We start from the raw sequence: 19482 nt of genomic DNA on the forward strand, positions 1-19482 counted from the left end.
CCCCTCTTAGCCCCCCCACCCCCCCCACCCACACACACACACACACAACTCCACCAAGAAACAGGACCCTCTCTTCTCTGTTGTTCAGTTCTAGTGTTGTTTTTCCCAAAGAATTCCCATCTTGGAAATCTGAGAAAACCTGGTCTGGAGACTGGAGGGGAGCCATGATAAAGGAACAGAAGGGCTGCCTGTTTAGTGCACGTGTGTACAAACTGGAAAAAAATAATTGTGTGTGTGTGTAGAGGGTTGTGTGTGTTTTTTTTTCCAGTGCACATCCAACTGTGCACCCCCCTTCATCTGTGTCTCCCATCCCCTCTCAGTCATTGTTGTCCTTATCTTTTCTGCTGTTTATTGGTGTGTGGTCTCAGCAGTTTGCTTTAACATGAACTTCTGTGACTCCATCCAAATCTTAAGAGCATTATGGGATGTTTGTGAATGGAAGGGATTACAGGGGAGGCGGTCGTTGACTTTCTGTGCTCATCTGCTGCCGTGTTGGTCCAGAAAAACTAATTTGAACGGTTCTTCAGTGTGGTTCATCGGTGTTATCTTGCAGAATGATGAGAAGTGAATAAGAGGAAAGGGATTGCAAGCTTTTTTATTTTACAGTAGCAGGCCATTAACTGAATGAAATGAGAATAAATAAATTACTTCTTCATCAAAAGGAAAGGTTTAAAACAACTTTTATAGTCTAAAGTAAAACAGATGCAAGAAAGCAAAAGTACCTTGGAACAAAGTAGTTACCCTTGAAGAAAAAGAGGTGTAACGTTGGACATCTTTCAGTTACCTCTGCTGACATCTAGTGGTCATGTTGCATCATAGGCGCAAAGTGTTTAGTTTTGTTTTCCTCAGCTTTTGTTTGTGAACATGGAGAAATATGAAAAGAAATCCTAACTGCAATCCTAAAATATAGACTGTTTTTTCCACCACATCCCGAATACACACTTGTGTTTCTGTCTCAAAGCCGAAAAGAGTAGAAAAGAATCCTACATGCTTTGCATCAACCAAAACATCTTCAAGAAGCCGGATAAGAGACTGTTATCACAGGAGGTCCAAAGAAATGCGCAGAGAGATTTCTTTGCTTAGTGTTTGCATGCTTGAGCATGCTGTGACAAGTAAAGGGATGTGGGTTAATCTTCACAAGATAAGCGGCCGACAATTGATAGCTAATCCCTTGTCAAGCCCCATTAGTTGGCAACACATTGGTAATTGAACAAATCCAACTGGCTCTCACATGAAGTTAAATAAATCCAAAGATTTTGGTAGAAGTTTTTTCTAAAAATACAATTTCTTCAAGGCAGTGGGAAGTGTTCATACGTCAATCTCCTTAAAAAGATTAGGTGACTGAATCGAAGCAAATCCCTTCGTTTCACCTGTGACATGGCCTTTGACCATTTTTTGCCTTCTGCAGTCTGTCTCGACCAGGTAAGCCCCGCCTTCAGGATTTAGCCTCTGAGCCCATTTCAAGGGAGACAATTTAAGCTGCTGTCTGTTGTTTAATGTCTGTGGGAGGGGGCAGGGCCAGAGTGTCTGTGGTGTCTTCCACTGCTGTCACCTAGATCATCACTAAAACAGTCTGTCTGTTTTTTTATGTTGTTCGGTGTCTTCTCAGCCTTTTGAGAGTCAAAGATGCATCCATCACAAGTCAGGATTATATGGAGACTGACAGAAAAGCTGCAGAGGTTTTGACAACAACAGGTCAGTGAAACAGGACGTGTAAACTGTGGGTTTGCACTAAACAAATCTGTGCATGTAACTACATGTGTGCTTAACTCATGTTTGCTGTTGTAGTCTTGTGGTTTGTGATCTAAGATCTGCAAACCTCTTAACAAATAAAGCACGAAAAGCATGCATGATTCCTTTTATTCCCTCTTTTTTTTTACAGTACAGAGAGTTACAATTTAACAAACACATCTCTAATAAAGGGAGCCTGAAATGATATTTTCAGATATAGTTAATTTCTAAAAAAATATTAATTACAGTTTTGAGAAAACAAACAATATTTGGTTTTGTTGCTACCATCACAGATAGGTTGAAACAAAGTAATCAAAGGAGAAAAAATGTGAGGAAAAGTTTGTATTTTTCTTGTAACAGTGTCTCAGACTCTGCAAAGCTTGGAACAAACCGTCTTAGATGGGATTTGAAGGAATTACTGGACATTACGTATGTGTGTTTCTGTGATTCCTGGGAGAGCATCAATTCAGAAGACAAAACTAGCATAAATAGAGTTTCTATGCTTTTCTTCTCCCCCATCTCAGGGTAAAAGCAGTACTTGTGCCCTGAGTAACCCCGGAATGGCCCTTCTTGTGCCAAGTCTCTTCTCTTCACTGCTACTCCTTTTATCTCTGCACACAGCTGCAGGTAAAACAGGTGTAAAAGTTTTTTTTTTCTTCTTCTAAGTTTCCACATCCTTACAGAAGGTTTTCTGTGCTTGTGGCCTGTCAGGCATGTCAGGCTGGGCTGGATGTTTAGATGGTGAGGATGTATTTGCTGCAATCAAAGAAAACAGCCTCTCCGGGGACATTGTCTCCGAACTTGCGGTCGACACCACAACAGAGGGAGTTCAGTGGAGTTTGGTTGGAAAGGACGCTGACTGGTTCTTCCTGGATGGGAAAAACATCCGTCTGAATGCATCAGCTGACAAAATCTTGGACCGAGAGGTAAGTGCTCAGGATGGCGAGAAATGTGGGTCAGGAACCTTTATGTGAGTTCAGCAAAAAGCACTAGAAATCAAATGTGGTACCTCACACTGCGCCTTGCAGTCAAACAAACACATTTCTTCTCTCTGTGGTTTTCAGGTTTGTTTACTTCTACCTGTCTGTCAGGAAAATAATGAATATTACATTTTACTTAAAAGTAATTTTGATATTTTAAAATGACATAATCAATATCTTAATTATAATGATAATTATTGTTGTTATTCAGTTTTAAGTGTATTTTTAGTGCTATTTATTATTTATCTGCTGTTTTTAATATGGGCCATAGTAACAAAGTTATTTCCCCTTTCCTGGTATCATTAAAGTTTTATTCTATTTTATTCTATTTCTATTAAATATATATTATAGAATGTATTTGATGTTCTTTTTGTTTTTGCTGAAAATGCATGGTGGAATAAGGTCACAGGTTCAGTTCCTATTTAACACTGATAAAAATTGCGGCAAATTTGGTTAAAATACCAAATCAAATCAAAATATATTTATAAAAAGCGCTTCTCATGGCTTGCGCAACTCGAAGCACTGTATACACAGTATTAGAATAAAAACCCGACCCATCCTTCACAGAAGACCCCACACACAATGAATACTTCTAAAAGTAACTTCTGAAAGAAACTCAATGCTTGTCTCTGCTCTGAGGAAACAGTATTTTCTGTGATCTTGAGTTACAGAAATTAAAACAAAAGAGATTTGCTGGATGAAATATGCTTTAAAAATTCAACTACTATTTTTAAAGTTAAGAAAAACAGGAGGATTTCTGTGTTTACTAAACAATACTAAATGATGAGATTGACCTCTCCCAATAAAAAGCACCTTTTTATATCATAGAGTAATTCTGTATGTGTTCAAATTAAACAAGTTGTGGGGCTTTTTTCAGAGTTTCAAGTCATAAAATTTTACCCCAAAAAAGGTGTGTTTTACATACAAACCTCCAATGTTTTCAAAAGTTTAAAGTAAAAACTGTTTTCTATGACAACATTTTGAAGAGCTACATCTCTCGTGTCTCTTTCAGTCCCTTGGTCCAATTCTAACAGCAGAGTTATTATGTAATGAGGAGAACGTCCTCCAGGTACATATTGTTAAATAATCTCGTCTACATTCTATTTTCCCTCCAGAGTCTGAATTTGGTTTCTGCTTTGTTTTTTTGTTTTTTTGCAGAGTATCAACAGGATCATTGTAAAGATTCTTAATGAAAATGATAATTCACCTGTATTTGAAAACAAAGAGCAAACTCTTTTTATCAGTGAGGTATGTTTCACTCATTCCCAATGAGTTATCATTCTGCTTATTCTCACAAACATCCACCGGTAAATGTCTTTCTTGTCTTCCTTTATCCAGCTAACAAAGGTGAACACCGTGGTTTTTACCGTCCGAGCTACAGATGCAGATAATGACAAGATCATTTATGCGATAGACCAGACATCTGTAAGCTTTATTGTTTTTTTTTAATATTAAATAAATTGATCCAAACACAACCAAGTTCTTATATCTTTGGTGTCCAATTGCAGCCTAATGCAGAGTACTTTAAGATTGACCTTCCCAACAGTGGAAGGGTGATCCTGTCCAAACCTTTGGATTTTGAAACCAAACCTCTCCTCACCGTCACCGTTTTTGCTTCGGTATGTTGGAATCACCTGGTTTTTCTATGATTACCAAATTTTCCTCATCATACCTACAAAAAGCTATAGCTCATTGTTTTCATTCTGCTCCACTTGATGAATTTCATGTTCTTTTACACAGGAAATGAACACAGCAGAGCGCTACAATACCAGCATCAGCATTACCATCCACGTCCTTGATGGAGATGATCAGTACCCGCAGTTTGAGCCCTGCATGTTGCTTTTCCAGGATGAGAAAAGTCAAATCTGCACCAGCCCTGTGTACACCACCAATGTAACAGAAGGGCAAGAGGTCAGTTAATCCCCTTTCAAAGACCTCAAGGCTCTTTGTTTTGTTTGTCATATGATCTGCGGAGTGTTGAATCTCTGTCATGCTGCAGGACATTGTGTTGGATTTTTTCCCCGCTCCCATTCATGCAGTGGATGGAGACAGAGGGCTCAGCTCTCCAATCAGTTACGCCATTCTTCCAGGTACTACACTCTCCAACACAAGTTAATCTCGAGTTAAGACGTGCTGAGCTTGCTTGTGAACACCTGTAACTGTGCCTCTGCTAATGACAGGAGATGACGAAGCTCATTTTAAGATGGATCGAAAGACAGGTGTGATAAGATTGACTCAGGGGGTGAGGGACAGGCTTATGACTCCTGTGCTGCGACTCCAGGTCATGGTAGGACTAAAAAATAAGACGTTTTTTCTTTTTAGACATTCTTTTGTCTCACCAGTGTCATTCACTGCCCCCTGTCTGCATCCAGGCATTCCAGGACGACGACCCTATGAAGTATTCTGTTGCAACAGTGTTGGTCCGAATCATAGCAGAGAATCAGTTCTATCCGGAGTTTGACATGCCTGAATATAGAGGTTTTGTAATCGCAGGAAAGAGCCCTGTTTCTCTGGTCAACACCTACGGCAGCAAAGCTCTGATTTTGCATGTGCGAGACCAAGACTTCAGACAGGTGATCTTGAGGCCCCCACACCTATGATGCTGCAATCCACGCTGTGGTTATGAATGTGGTTTGTTTTCTCTCTCCATATTGACAGGGGTTTAATCCAATGATTGACTTCTCCTTTAGTCCTACATCTAATTACACAGATATCTATCAAGTGACACACGGGGGGCTCTTAATTGCAAAGGCTTGCCATATTAAACCGAAGCAAAAACATGTTTTAGAGGTAAGCCTCAAAAATATCATACTGAACTTAAATGTTTTACACCTTCAAATGAGTATTGAGATTGACTTTCTCTACTTAAATTGAGACAAATGCACCCCTAATTGAAGACAGATGAATTTTTAATCAGACCCCCTGGATCAGTCTTAGTTGCACAGGCCTACTTACTGTTTGTCATCAAAATGAGGAAACATTTTCAAATGTTTCCAGATAATGGCTGTAGATCAGGAGTCGGGTGATGCCACTTTTGCGACAGTCGTAGTGGAGGTGTTATCTGAAGGACAATCAAGTAAGGTGCACACAATTTACCACAAATTCCCACCACGCGAGCCCTTAGATGAGCTCTTTCTGTGTCTGTCCACAGTCCCTCATCATCCACTTGGAGATGACCGCCTGACAGGCTGCACAGTAGGCAAAGCCTTGTTTCTGAGCATGATGTTCCTGGCCGTGCTTGGATGTGTCCTCTTGATGCTCATGTGGCTGAAGAAAAAGCATAGGGGGATGAAGGGCCCACTGGAGAGAGGTTGCGTGGCTCAGTGCAAACACCCCAATGTGGTAAGATCGTTTGGGACTCAGACCTCCAGCCAGGTAGCACAAATGAAAGGACAAAAGACGGCATTACCTGTGTTTGTGTTGAGTTCAAGAAAACTGGTGTTCCCGGACAGATGGTGTAATAACATGAACTTCTAAAAGAATATTATTGATTTGTTTTTGATTATCTGCACTCATATTAAAAAAACAGATTTAAGATGAAGCAAAAGAAATCAGTTTGACCTTTGTGTGGAGGGCATCTTTGATATATTTGATCCCTTGATGATTTTGTAGGTTTGCCCACTTAAAAAAAAAAGAAATTGAGGTCTGTCATCTTAATGGTAGATTTACAGTGAGAAGTAAAAAAAAATCACAAAAAATCAAGAAACTGACTTCAAACAATTTTTATAACTTTATTTGCATTTTACTGAGGAAATAAATAGTTGAACCCCTTGTAACCATTACAGTTCAGACCAGTAAATGCAAACAAATGTATACGTTTATTTCTTGATTTTCTTTGTGATTTTCTATCTCTCGTTATTCAAATATACCTACCGTTACGAAACTTAAAATACTGACAAGGGATCAAATACTTATTTCCTTCACTCTATCTATCTACAAAAGGAACTAATGAACTAGCTTAATCAGTTTAATGTTTATGTTATTCCTTTTAATTGTAATAAATATTGCTGTTTTTTTTTCTAAAACATCCTTTTTCCACAGAGCTTACGGTGGTTCCAATTGGTAAGTCTTTGACCAAAACAAATATTATTAGAATAAAATACAATTTCTTGATAGCTTTTAAGCTGAAATGTAATTTCCAGAATTGCTTTCAATTCGCTGTAGGATATTAATATGTTCTCAGGATCTTTAGCTTTGTCCACAAATAAGTAGCTTTAACTCTTTGGTTGTTCTTCAGGTGAGTCATGGCAGTGCCATGCCACACATGGAGGATGTCCACCACAACAACGCGGAAGGCGGCACCTGCAATCCCTCCTTCAGCTTCCTGGACAAACCCAACACTGATCGAGACACCTCCCCCAGTCGGGAGCCGGTTTCAGCTAAAACAACGGTTTCATTTGACATCACTGTCATCCCCATTGAGACTGTGTCTGTGAATCTCAACAATAACGCAGGTTCACCAAATAAAATGAGTTCACCCACCTTTCACATAGAGAAGGAGGAGTTGAGCACCACACGTGAGGGTCAAGAAGCTCCGCCCAAAGACGAAAGTCCCGGCTCGCCATCCGGAGGGACAACAGAGGCGACTGAAACAGAATTCAACAGGAGCCTAAAGCCTGTAAACCAGGATGGTACAGAAACTTTACCTGATTCACAAGCGGGTGCTGACCTTGATGATTTGGTCACCAGCCCCCCATCTCCATTCAGCAACCCATGCAGCCATGCTCAAAGTTCTTTAGAAGAATCTGACGACCTCGTCCAAAAATCATGCTTGGCAATAGATGACCAGACTTCTCCCTTCTCTGAAGTGACAGACTCAAGTCCGCCCACACCAGAACACGGACCTTTGAAAGCTGTGTTGGTGCATATAGACACAACTCCAACTGACACACCTCCAGAAACACCAGAGGCAACAGCAAAAGCTATGCATCCAGGGGATGACCAGCCGTGCACGTCACTGGACCAAGGAGAGCCATCAGATTGCGTGGAAGAGAGCGCAGACACAGAGAGTCCATGTCAGGACAAAATTACATCAGAAAACATCCAAGATGTCTGCACAGAGAAGGATGAGCAAGATGGTTGCCTTGGACATGGGGATGCAGACCAAAACAGGGAGAGTGAGGGTGAGTTAGAGTCAGACGAAGAAGAGCTCCTGAGAGTGATGATGCGTTGTAATCCTATTTTCATTACATTTAGTAAGTGATGCTACTATGATATCACAGGCACCAAGACTGTTCCGGCAGACGGCAGAAGATGGAGCAGGTGAGGGGGAGACGGAGCAGCGCATGTGAGGAAAGACCATCAAGCTGTTAGACAAACCCCACAGTCTGGAGGTGCTGAAAAGTGAAAGGAGACAGGGCGCATGATCATTTAACAGACAGATATGGACTGTATATAAGAATGTAAACGTAGAAGAAAAAAACTTCACTAATATCATGTATTTTCAATTATACATTTTGACTACATAAAAATTAGAAACTATATAGCTAAAGCACTGTAGGTTCTAAAATGTTGTGACTGAAAATGGACTGTACTTTACTTGAAATGATTAAAATTATTATAAATTATTGTTATCACTGGCTCTATTTATGCCACAGGGACAATTATGAAATAGAAAATATTCTGATAAGCTCAATGAACCTAAGTCCCAAGCAGATTTGCTTTTCTGGATCTTCAAAACAAAATGTTAGCAATAAGCTAAAATTTAAAATTATAAACATGAATGAACTAAAATCATGAAATCAATAAATAAATTTGACATTTCTTCTTTATTTTTGATAAAATAAAATCTATGAAAAAGAGATATATAAAAAGTGGTGGGAAAGGAAGCTGGAAAAGCTTCACCCAGTGGTTATCAAGTGAGAAGACGTACACTTCCTGCATGTCCATCAGAAGGTCACATAGACAGCAAAGACACATTCTTTTACTTTTACTTTTACTTAGGAGGATTTTTTTAAGATGAAGAGGACCTGGATTTTGTCTAAATTAAATGAACTTTTGCATGTTTTTCCACACTCACACAGAATCAGTCCAAAATATGGAGGCAGTTGCGATCCTTTTGAGAGCAAATGTTGTGTTACATGAGCTGTGTTTTGATTATGGCAGGTAACAGGAGTCTGAGATGGTTAAGCATTTAGACACATAAAGCCAATTTGCATTTTATTGAACTATCATACTAGACTGCCCAAAATCTTACAATTTGGATGAATAGGTGGGCTTACTGCACATCTGCTCATTAGATTAGATTATTCTGCCCTGTAAAACCTTACTAAAATTACAGTAATTTATACAGTAAAGGTTTTATGAAAGCAAAGAACCAATAAGGGAGGTTTTACATCTGACATTTACTCATTTAGCATGCACATTTTTTTTAAATTTCCAATTAACAAATACAAAAATTGCTTTGTCCTGAACCAGCTGCTGGGCCATCAGTGTTAAGTGAGTTCTGATAAATCATTTTTGGAGAAGGAAAATGTGCTCAAGCTGGTCACAGAAAAAAGTGTTTGGTCATCCTTCACGACAGCCAAATTCATCACCTCATTGAAAGAATTGACAGGAAGAGCAAGTACTTGATGAAGATCTTAGTCTTTCTCAGGTTTAGAAAAAGTTGGCATTCCTTTGGTCATGCAGAAATGTTAAGAGGGGACAGGAAGAAATCTCTACCAGATCTTCCTGGAAGGCTTAGATGGAAGAATCAATAAGAAAAAAAATCTATGAGATTGTGAACATAACCCAATAGAAGGGACTCCAGAAATGAACCCTGGGGTACACCTGTTACAAGTTAATAAGGGAAATAATAACACATTAACCATGATATTTAAAAAAAATAGCATCTAGTGATACTAAATTTGAGAGGAAAGATGACAGACTGCAACCCTGATTTCAAAAAAGAAAGGAGAAAAGTTGTGACAAGAAAGTGACCATTATTAGACTTATCAGGTACAGCAGAACTATTTCAGTTGAATGTTTCAAACTTTTATTTCAGACTCAGGTGGTCCATAGGAGGAAAAGAGAATAAAATAAAACATAAGATACAAATACAGTATTTATAATAAAAAGTAAAAAGATATAACTTAAAAAGAGTATAATCGCTGTATCCAGTGTTTCCTTAGGGCAGAAGTGTAGCGGCATGAGCTTCTTTTGGGATCAGTCAGAGACATGATAATTGAGTTCTTAGATTTGTCCAGGCGTTCCATGAGGCTGTATGTAAGCTTACGCAGTAGAGCTTCACAGGTGGGGATGTGAGCGTCCACAAACAGCTGACTGGCTCTGTACCACCTGGGCACCTGTAGCAGAAGCCTAAAAGCATCATTATAGGCCACTAAGAATTTGTGGAATGTCCCACGTCCATAGTTCCACCAAAGAGGGGCCGTATACAGAGGAGTGCAGTAAGCTCTGAACAGCGAACACTTCACTTGAAGAGAACATGCACTGAATTTTCTCATCAGCATATTTGCCTGAGCATAGAGTTTACAGTACTGTCTCTGAACGTCTCTATCATCCCTCCAATCGTCAGTAATGAAATGTCCAAGATATTTGATAGATGATGTTTGTTCCAGAGGCGTTCCACAAAGCTTAAAAACAGGAAAGTTTACATTTCTGTCGTCTTTGGTCCTTACGATCATTACTTTGCTTTTGGAGGGATTGTATTTTATGTCAAAGTCTCTGCCATAGTCAGAACAAACTTTTAAAAGTGTTTGTAACCCAGCACTGTAGGGGCTAAAAATGACAAGGTCATCAGCATACATAAGATGATTAAAGGTTTGACATCCAACAAGACATCCAGTTTTGCACAGATTCAGATTAGTGGATAGGTCATGAATATACACATTGAATAGAAATGGAGAGAGGATCCCCCCCTGTTGAACTCCATTGCTTACATAAAAAGGCTCTGATAAGACATTGCCCCATTTGACTGCCATTGTTTGATTAGCATACCAGAAAGCCAGGAGTCGTACAAGATATTTGGGCACTCCTCGATTAATTAGCTTCTGAAAAAGCTTGAGGTGGTTGACCCTGTCAAAGGCCTTAGTGGCATCAATAAAACACAGAAATACAGATGTATTCAGATGCAGGTATTTCCCAACTATTTCCTGTAACGCGTAGATACACATATCAGTGCCGAGGCTTTTTTTAAAACCAAATTGGTTCTCACTTGTTAAAAGATGCACTTCGAGTCTAGTCAATAAAACATATTCTAAAATTTTTGAAATGTTGCTGGAAAGGGCAATCGGTCTGTAGTTCGACAGACTATTTAAACTGGCGGTCTTGTCTTTGATGACGGGAATTAATACAACTGAGAGAATTGAATCAGGCAGGACTCCATGGGTTAAAAAGCCAGTGAAACACATGGCCAGCAGGGGCAGTAATTTAAAACTTGAATATTTTAAATGCTCGACTGTGATGTCATCAAGACCACATGCTTTGCCTTCTTTTATCTTTGAAATTGCATCTTGAATCTCACTTGCACGAATAACCATTGTGTCTGTAAAATCCACATTGTCAATAGAAACTGCATGACTTTTTACCGAATTAAGCAGGTCAGAATAATGCTTACGCCATAAATCAGCAATGTTATCAGCACCACATACACCTTCAATGTTGGATGGCAATGAAGTTTTACGATTATTCATAGAATTAACCTCCTTCCAGAATTTATGGTAATCATTATTTTGTAGACCTCTGGCCAGAGAGTCTGCTCTCATCATGTTTTCTTGCCTTTTGAGAATGCGAAGTGAATATTTGAATCTAGCAGTAGTCATTTTCTTGCTCTCAAACAAGGCACCTTGACGAGGCTTCCCAGCTTCATGCCAGAGTCTGAAAGCGTCCCTGGCTGCAGCATGATGTTCAGCTACAAAGTCATTCCAGCCTGGCTTGACAGTCCAGCTTTTAAGACTCCTGCTTCGTAGGCAAAGACTACTATCTTTTACAGCTTTTACTATATTTTCATAGAGTTTACACAATTCATTGCAATGAGTAGTATTTTTGCAGTTTGGATCACAGCATGCCAGCGCATCCCTGGGCAATTTTACAGCCTGCAGCTGAGCATCGGTGGTTGCCGTGTATTTATTGATGTCCTCATTTGTAACTTTGGACCAATCAAGTTTATCTGTAAGATCGTTATTATCTTTCGCCACAAGAGATGGTACATTTGCCACATTTAAGGAGAAGATTATTGGTATGTGATCAGAGGTAGCCAAGTTATACAGGATTTCTATGTTACTCAGAGAAGCATGAGCATCCGTAGTACAGATACAGTGGTCCAGCCATGAGGTGGAATGCCAGGCATCACTGATATAAGTAAAGCTTGTATCTGGGAGAAGTATTTTACTTGATAAGGTGAGATTATTTTCTTCACAGTAAGAAGTTAAATGATTACCAAATATTGATGAGTCATCTGAGAGATCAGCATTAAAATCTCCCATAACAAACACACAAGTGGAGCTGCTATCCTCAATATATGCTTTTATGAATGCTAATTTGTGCAAGAATTCGTCCTCCAATAGATTAGACTCATAGGGCATGTAGACATTTAGAATTGTAAATATCTTTTCATCAATGTCGATTTCCAAGCCAACAGCCCAATCAACATTAAGCCTCACAACATTAACAGCAGCATCATACTTAACATTCCAGAGGATAGCCACGCCCCCAGGAATTCTACCTCGAACGATTCTGGTACTCAGATCAGTGGTGGATTCACCAGCACCATGGAAATCCACATGTAATGAGTTTAGATTGTCCAAGTCCTGTTTGGCAAGCCAAGTTTCTTGCAAACATAATACATCACACTCATTCAAAAGCTTATCAACGACATAGCGACTGGATTTATCTGCAACACTGTGTCCAGACCGCAAGCCACGCGTATTATATGATACAATCCGCATGATGATTTGTTGTCAAGTAAGATGACACAAGAGGTTTAGGCGTTGGATTCACCGCCATCCCCCACAGGAACTGAGGCCTTATTCACACTCCGAGTGATTTCTGGGGCCAGAGAACCTCTGGCTGCAGAAGTTTGTTCTTTCCGGCGGGGTTCATAGTAGCGCCTCACATAAACACCATCAGGCCAAAGCTCAGGCGCATACATGTCTGCCACAGCGTTACATTCAGCCGTTATGTGAAAGGAGCTGAATCTTCCATGAACAGTCTCAATTTTCCTGCATTTAACTTCCCGTCCCATCTTGCCTTCCAGGTACTTGTTAAGTGTAACAGCATCCAAACTTGGGTCAAATTTGGTTGCAAAAACACTCACCATCTTCGTCTTCACTGCGTGAATATTAGAAACAGAGGCAGTTCTATGAGGTTCCATTTGTGCCAAAAATATCAAAATGTGTTTTTGCGTCTACTGTTATGTCTTTGGTCCATTGTCTATGTCTACTGATCGTGTTTTTGCGTCCACTGTCTATGCTTTGGGCTCATTGTCTATGTCTATTGCAACGGTTGCTAAGTCCTGACGACAAAGTGAGACGACCAAAGACATAGACAGTGGACACAAAAACAGATTTTTGGCACAAATGGAACCTCATACAGTTCCAATAATACCGGGAGTTTTGCGCGCACGACCAGCTGCGCGATTCACTTGCGGCTTTGAAACTGAAGCAGGTTTTACATCCATTCCTTTCTGCCGGCGTCCTTCTCGCACAACAACACTCCACAGTGGCGTCGGAGCTTGTCCTGCAGGCTGTTTGGCCTTACTGCACGTTGGTTCCTCGGCGTTTGTTGACTCAGCACCGCTGAGTGGTTCAGCGTCGGCGCGCTGCTGCTCCATCATAGTGATCCGGTTGTCCATCGATGTCGTTACAGCATGAAGATTTTCATAAGCAGTAGTTTGAGACTCCAGAGTGAGTTTCATGCAGCGCATGTCATTGTTTATTTGCTCCATCCGTGCCAGCAGCGCTGAGACATCAACATGGTTGAATGACACAGGAGGCAGTTCATCCAAATAGTGCGAGACAAATCTTGGAATATTGTCCCCACACTCGTTTAGCACTTTCAAACAAATCTTTACGTTGTTAATATCCTTTTGCGTGCCTTTGTGAGTGATGCAGCGTTGAGAGGTATTAGGGCAGACCTCGAACAAAACTTTCTTTGACGATTCAATTCGCTCAGAGCTGAAATTGTTTGTTACAAGTAAAACAATTTCATCATGACTCAGTGTTCTCATTTTCACGGCAATAAAGTTTAGGAGTTCGTCTTCCACAAATATCCTACCATCGCTGGTTTTAATGATCTCCGGTTTAATGCGGGAGAGACCTGAAAGACGTCTTTCCTCCTCTGCTGCCATCGATCTTATCATATCTTATCGATCTTATCTTATCTTACCTTTCCCACTCCCCTCCATTAAAACATACGACCTATGACCCCCCAACCCACAAGTTTCTAAAGCAAGACTAAACATCATCAAGAAAACTTATGAGAGTTAGACAGATCCGTTTCAAAATGTATTAAAATGTTTGCAGCATTACCCAGCATGAGCTAACTTTAACACAATTAAGTGGAACTTGAGTAGAAGCTCGACTCCAGCTGCTTAGTAAAGGAAGTAATTTTCAAAGATCAGGGGTGCAGTCTAAAATTGCGCAATTGCTGACACACAAATAACTCAGATAGTCGGTGGAGAGTAAAAACAGTATTTTTTTTAAAAATATGTTCAATGCATGGAGTGGCAGCTGGGTTCAAATTGTGAACATAGTTTAAACCAGGGGTCTGCAACCTTTAATGTTAACAGAGCCATTTAGTTCCGTTTCTTATGGACCAAAACCCAGCTAGAGCCACAAACTCCCACGTTATTATTTAGAAAAATATACTTAACTTGTGTTTTTGTGGCCGCAAAGCCATCCATTTAGAAAATGTAGCTTTGAGATATTTACAATACTATATCAATATTATAGTTTTCTTATTTTACTCTTAACAGCAGCATATCTAAGTTCCTTTTCAAAATAAAATACACCGTGTCAATTAAGATACTCCTGCTGCAGCAGATTTACTTGAATTAAAAATGCAGGAAAGTCAAAGATAGTATTTTCTATCATAACTTTGGTGCCCCTTCATCCTTATTCTCCTCTTACTAATTAATATAAGCATGACAAAATTAAGTTAAAATTCCCCTTTTAGAAACAAATCTAAAATGCATAGAAATCCAACTCTATACTTCAAGTACTTTTCCTCTGGACAGCAACTATACTGTTGTGCTGCAGAACTGTACTGTGCGTTTTAAGTATATTCTAATAATATTCCACCACAAAACCTAATAAACTTTAAAAAAAGAACCAAAACTACAAAAAAAAAATATTTGTTTCCGAAGCCAAAGAGCCAAAGTGAAGAAATAAAAGAGGCTCCGGAGCCTCAGGTTGCAGACCCATGGTTTAAACATAAAAAAAAATACAAATAAAATCTGACTAAATGGAAGAAATCCTGACCAGTGTTGTTTTCTTTTCACACATTGAGAGGCAAAAAGTCCAGAAACCGCAAGAGGAAACAAATTCAAGGATCCGCTCATTGATAGTACAGGAAACGCTCTGCCTCCCGTTTCCTTTGGTGAAAAAATAAAAAGTCATTTTCAAACTTTACAGGCTAAGGTATTGAAAGAAAGTTGAAATAAAAGACAGTCATAACATTAAATTTTTATTGAGGCATTGTGCTCAAACACAAAAAGTGAACCTGACTGTAGGAATGCTCAGTCTGCAGACCACTTATTTACAGTAAAGTCACAAGTGAAAGGTTTGTTGTTGCAATGGTATTGTAAAAACATACTAGCATACAGTTAGCAGTGGTTATAAACTGTGGTAGGAATCATAAAAACATAACAAATATATCTGTTAAACTATAATGTTCAAAAAGAGTAGAGCTGCTTTTTGTTCCAAACTGCTTCTTTTTTTTTTTTTTGCTTGGCACACAAGTGAGTTGGTAGTTCAGCTATTTTGTAAAAAAAAAAAAAAAAAAAACCCCACAAAAGTGAAATATCTAAACAAAACAAACAAAAATGAGAATAACATATATACACTCAAAACACACTATTGAGGTGAGGAGGAAAACAAACAAGAGGAAGCTCTGAGAACAAAGCATCCTTCTGTGTACTAATGCTTGTCCTGGTTCGGATCAGCTGGATGGATAGTTTGCTGGTGAGGTCGGACTTTAACAAAGATCCGGCGTAAAAATGACCAATGCCTAAATTCAGCTTGATTTCTGCAAACACAACCACTTATAGCAGAATGTGTATTTAATCTTAACATGTTTCAGGACTTGTTACCCTGAAACACTTCGGCTGCTGAGAATGTATTGCACAGGGCCAAACAGTCTTCATTGACACTGGAATTTAATATCTGTTCTCTGCTCAAAGGGTCTTAAAAAATCCAGCATTGATATCGATAAAGACTTGGCCAAAAAAAAACAAAAAAAAAACACACACACACACACAAATAAACCAGAAACGAATGCTTCTGGGTCATAAAGGCAAAGAGGAAACAGAAGAACATGACCAGGGATCAGATTTATGCATCTCAGTTTGGTGAAATGCATCAAGAATTTGTGCACCGACCTCTTCAGAGGAATCTATGGTCTACATGACTGGATCATAATGTTGCCTGATCTCAGGCATTGCCATGTTTGAGCTCAGAAACTGAGAAAAGACTGGAGTTCTATCCAAATCCAAGGCAGAAATAAAAGTGACCACACTGGCCAAGCATCTGCACTTTTTAGTACAACGCTGGCGTGTGTGCGTGCACAATGGGACACATTCAGCAAAAATAAATTATTGTCCGTGGCACTGGTTTAAGCAAGCTGATCCTGCGTGGGTTCTCCATAAAGTGTGGATGGAGTCCTCTGGTTGAACACAACGTGAGCTCTCAGTCTGTGGAGGCACGTGGACGTTAGAACTCGTCGTGCCGAGTCAGAGCTTCTCCAAAGTCGGTTGCCTGACTACCAACAAACAAGTCGTACTTGTCCACGATCTCAGCCTTGGTCAAACGGCCATCCTGGTTGGGGAGGGGGAACATACAAAACATGAACAACCTTGTATCACAACTAAACCTCATTCATTAATTTTCAGACAAAGACACATTTCTGATTTTAAGCACTCACTTTGTCTACATCCGACTCATAAACCAGATGCTTGGCCTCAGCCTCAGCGTGGTCATAGTCACTGGGCAGGATCCAGTCTTTCGTTTCCTCTTTGTCCATCTTCCCGTCTTTATTTTTGTCTCTAAATTCAGTGAATTGCTCCCTTTCAGTCTTCACCCACTCAGGTTCTGTAGTTTCACCATCCTGGTTGTACATGTCACCTAAAGCAAAACATTGTTATGAGGGATGTCCATGTGATTACATCATAATAACCATCTTTTAAAATGATAGAAGCTCACCGATGTATTCATCCAGATCAATAAATCCATCGCCATTTTTGTCAATGTCTTCCATAGTTTCCTAAAATAAAAAATTGGAAAAATTTGGCGGTGAAAAGGCCTGTGGCAAAAGCTACAAGGTTGACGTTTGAGTGTATAACTCACCAACACAACAATATCTTTCATGTGCTCATACTCCTCAGGGTGAAGGAAAGCAGTAAACTCCTCTTTGTTGGCTTTCATGTCATTGTCCTGGTCGGCCATCTTGAATCTCCTCTCATCCCGAGCCATCATCTGTTTGTAGCTGAAGCCGTCATCAGGATCCTGATCATCTGGTGATCAAAAGTCAAGACAAGGCTGTTAAAATGACTGAATTCAATATGCCTGGAATGCAGCAAATGGCAGCAATTTCTTTACTAAATAAAGCACTAAGTGTTTCAGTGTTTTATCTACAGGAAAGGTCATTATTCAAGAAAAGGAGAGAGTAATTGATAACAGAGACTTAAAAGACATTTTGTAGATCAAATATCTGTGTCTAGAACCATACCAAGGACATATCCATATGTGGCATTCTTGTACTCTTCCCAGGACACGAATCCGTCCCCATTAAGGTCATGACTCTTCCACTGGCGATCCACGTCATCATAGATCCACCTTTTTTGTGCATCCTTGATCCACCTCTTCATCTCTTCAGCTGTCACATACCCATCTTTGTCTTCGTCGATGCGATCTACCAACATGCTGCAGATCCAAAAAAAAAAGAGAAATCAAATCAGTCATTGGGATTTTTTTGAATATACAAGTGAAGCAGAGGACATTTGCTCACCCAAGTCTCTCTTTGCTCTCTTCAGGTGTGAGCTGGTCAAAGCTCTTAGCCTCTTCCTGTCCCAGAAAAGCCTCATGGTCATAGTCAAAGTTGTCAGCATCGTCATGTTCTAGGTTGCTCAAAGGTTCGTCGTGATGAACACGGTCTTTCTTCTCTGTGGGCTTGCTGGTGGCATAAACCACACAGAGAGCAAAACACATGACAAGCGGACGCAGCTCCATCCTAGACATGAACGGATGCTGCCTTAACCTGAGGATTAAGAGGGAGGGGGGGGGGGGGGGGGGGGCTCAGTCACTCCATCTTGCATCTTAACTTGTATGATGAATCATGATTGCTAAATATCATGAATGTTAAAGACACAGAGCTTGTTCCTGAAGCATGATTCAGCTATTGCTCAAGCTGATGTAAAGATAATTTGCTTGACTTAGCAGTCAAGTAGTTTGCATCAATTATAGCTTTATGACAAAATTGTAAAGATGAAAAAATACGATATGTGCAGTTTTACTACCCAAAATGTTTTATAGACTTAAGATCAAAATTTCACAGGGTTATAGAGTCTAAAAATAAAAATTCCAGTGTTACAAAAATAACTAAAGATCTTTTCAAATAATTATTAATTTCATTTAAAGTTTTAAAACAATTGCAACTATTGCATTTTCACATCATTTAGAAAAAATATTAATGAAGGTATATAACAGGTTGTTCTATTTAGAAATTAAAGGAACCTTTTTTAGATAGACACAAAACTCAGTTTTTTACCCTCATTTCCGACTGACTAAATTAGAAAAAAAAGACATTTATCCACTTGCTGTTGTCTTTTTATACTTCACTGAAGCATGTATTTACAGGCAGGACCGTTATTTTCCACTGTCCTAACCAAACAAACGCTGGCTGACATTGATAAACGTTCCGCTACTTTCACCATGTCTTCTCTCGCTTTCACGTCTTTCATTAAACGGCTTAATTACAGAAAATGATTTCTAAAACATAAAATCTCGCTAAAGGACCAACTACTATCCTTGGCTAATGTATTTTACGCGATAACTTGCCACAAAAACCCACCTGAGTCGTTGATGAAGTTGGTCGGTAATAATTTAGACCCTCTACTCGGAAACACACCCATGAACTTCCTGTGAAAAAAAAGGGGGCTGACCAATCAGACGCCGAGAAGGCGGGTGTGATGTCGCCGTCTCATTGGTCCAATGCAATCGAGAAACGTTGATTGGATTGGCCGAAAACCGCCACGTCCTCAAAGTCAAAACAGCCCAGTTCATTCATAAAGACTTCTGCTACGATTTTATTTCGTCTGACATGAGTGGAATCCCCTGCTAGAAATGTAAAAATGATCAAATTAGGCATTAATTGAACTATCATAAATCCGGATTTTCCAATTTTGTCATGAAGTTCTTTCTATAATCATTTAGGCTACGAGGCAGCAAGACAGAATAAAATGAAAACTGAAAGAAATTAGAAACAAAAAGAAAGGAATAAAAAAAATCATAAAAGATACAAATGATAAAATTATATTTTTTTAATTTATTACACGTTTCCAGCCAAATATTTAGTAAAATTGTTGAATGCCTTTTATGTCAGTTACTTACCATATTGT

At 39.4% G+C, this 19482-nt stretch overlaps 2 protein-coding genes across 4 annotated transcripts; one reads left to right on the plus strand and one right to left on the minus strand.

Moving 5' to 3' along the window:
- Nucleotides 1–19: 19 nt before the first annotated feature.
- Nucleotides 20–19031, minus strand: calu (calumenin). Of its 2 annotated transcripts, XR_002873414.1 has the most exons (8): nucleotides 18936–19031; nucleotides 17874–18122; nucleotides 17595–17788; nucleotides 17213–17379; nucleotides 17069–17129; nucleotides 16791–16990; nucleotides 16114–16684; nucleotides 20–48 (listed from the first exon to the last, which is right to left on the minus strand). XR_002873414.1 is itself a non-coding variant. In XM_023955892.1 (7 exons), the coding sequence occupies exons 2-7, from the start codon at nucleotides 18101–18103 to the stop codon at nucleotides 16580–16582; spliced, it is 957 nt and encodes a 318-aa protein (XP_023811660.1). In that variant the 5' UTR covers nucleotides 18104–18122; nucleotides 18936–19031; the 3' UTR covers nucleotides 15323–16579. The 2 variants fall into 2 exon arrangements, 1 of the variants encoding a protein (XP_023811660.1); XM_023955892.1 differs by lacking the exon at nucleotides 20–48 and having other exon boundaries at nucleotides 15323–16684.
- On the plus strand, nucleotides 1460–8284 carry LOC101165055 (cadherin-related family member 5). 2 transcript variants are annotated; one of them, XM_011476183.3, is made up of 17 exons: nucleotides 1461–1695; nucleotides 2256–2358; nucleotides 2443–2657; nucleotides 3724–3780; nucleotides 3870–3959; nucleotides 4050–4136; nucleotides 4220–4330; nucleotides 4452–4622; nucleotides 4711–4801; nucleotides 4892–4998; nucleotides 5084–5284; nucleotides 5370–5501; nucleotides 5709–5787; nucleotides 5863–6053; nucleotides 6753–6773; nucleotides 6949–7834; nucleotides 7934–8284. In XM_011476183.3, the coding sequence occupies exons 2-17, from the start codon at nucleotides 2292–2294 to the stop codon at nucleotides 7975–7977; spliced, it is 2550 nt and encodes an 849-aa protein (XP_011474485.1). In that variant the 5' UTR covers nucleotides 1461–1695; nucleotides 2256–2291; the 3' UTR covers nucleotides 7978–8284. The 2 variants fall into 2 exon arrangements, with proteins under 2 accessions (XP_011474484.1, XP_011474485.1); XM_011476182.3 differs by having other exon boundaries at nucleotides 1460–1695; nucleotides 6949–8284.
- Nucleotides 19032–19482: the final 451 nt, after the last annotated feature.

This window comes from Oryzias latipes, chromosome 6 (genome assembly GCF_002234675.1).
Source record: "Oryzias latipes chromosome 6, ASM223467v1".
NCBI lineage: Eukaryota > Metazoa > Chordata > Actinopteri > Beloniformes > Adrianichthyidae > Oryzias > Oryzias latipes.

What these genes read in the sequence shown, in the direction of transcription:
- LOC101165055 (XM_011476182.3), top strand. Translation starts at nt 2,292, where the DNA reads ATGGCCCTTCTTGTGCCAAGTCTCTTCTCTTCACTGCTACTCCTTTTA. An exon ending in TGCTGCGACTCCAGGTCATG is followed by an intron (nt 4,999 to 5,083) that starts GTAGGACTAAAA and finishes GTCTGCATCCAG; the next exon opens with GCATTCCAGGACGACGACCC. An exon ending in GTTATCTGAAGGACAATCAA is followed by an intron (nt 5,788 to 5,862) that starts GTAAGGTGCACA and finishes GTCTGTCCACAG; the next exon opens with TCCCTCATCATCCACTTGGA.
- calu (XM_023955892.1), bottom strand. Translation starts at nt 18,103, where the DNA reads ATGTCTAGGATGGAGCTGCGTCCGCTTGTCATGTGTTTTGCTCTCTGT. An exon ending in CACATATGGATATGTCCTTG is followed by an intron (nt 17,380 to 17,594) that starts GTATGGTTCTAG and finishes TTTGATCACCAG; the next exon opens with ATGATCAGGATCCTGATGAC. An exon ending in TGATCTGGATGAATACATCG is followed by an intron (nt 16,991 to 17,068) that starts GTGAGCTTCTAT and finishes GTTTTGCTTTAG; the next exon opens with GTGACATGTACAACCAGGAT.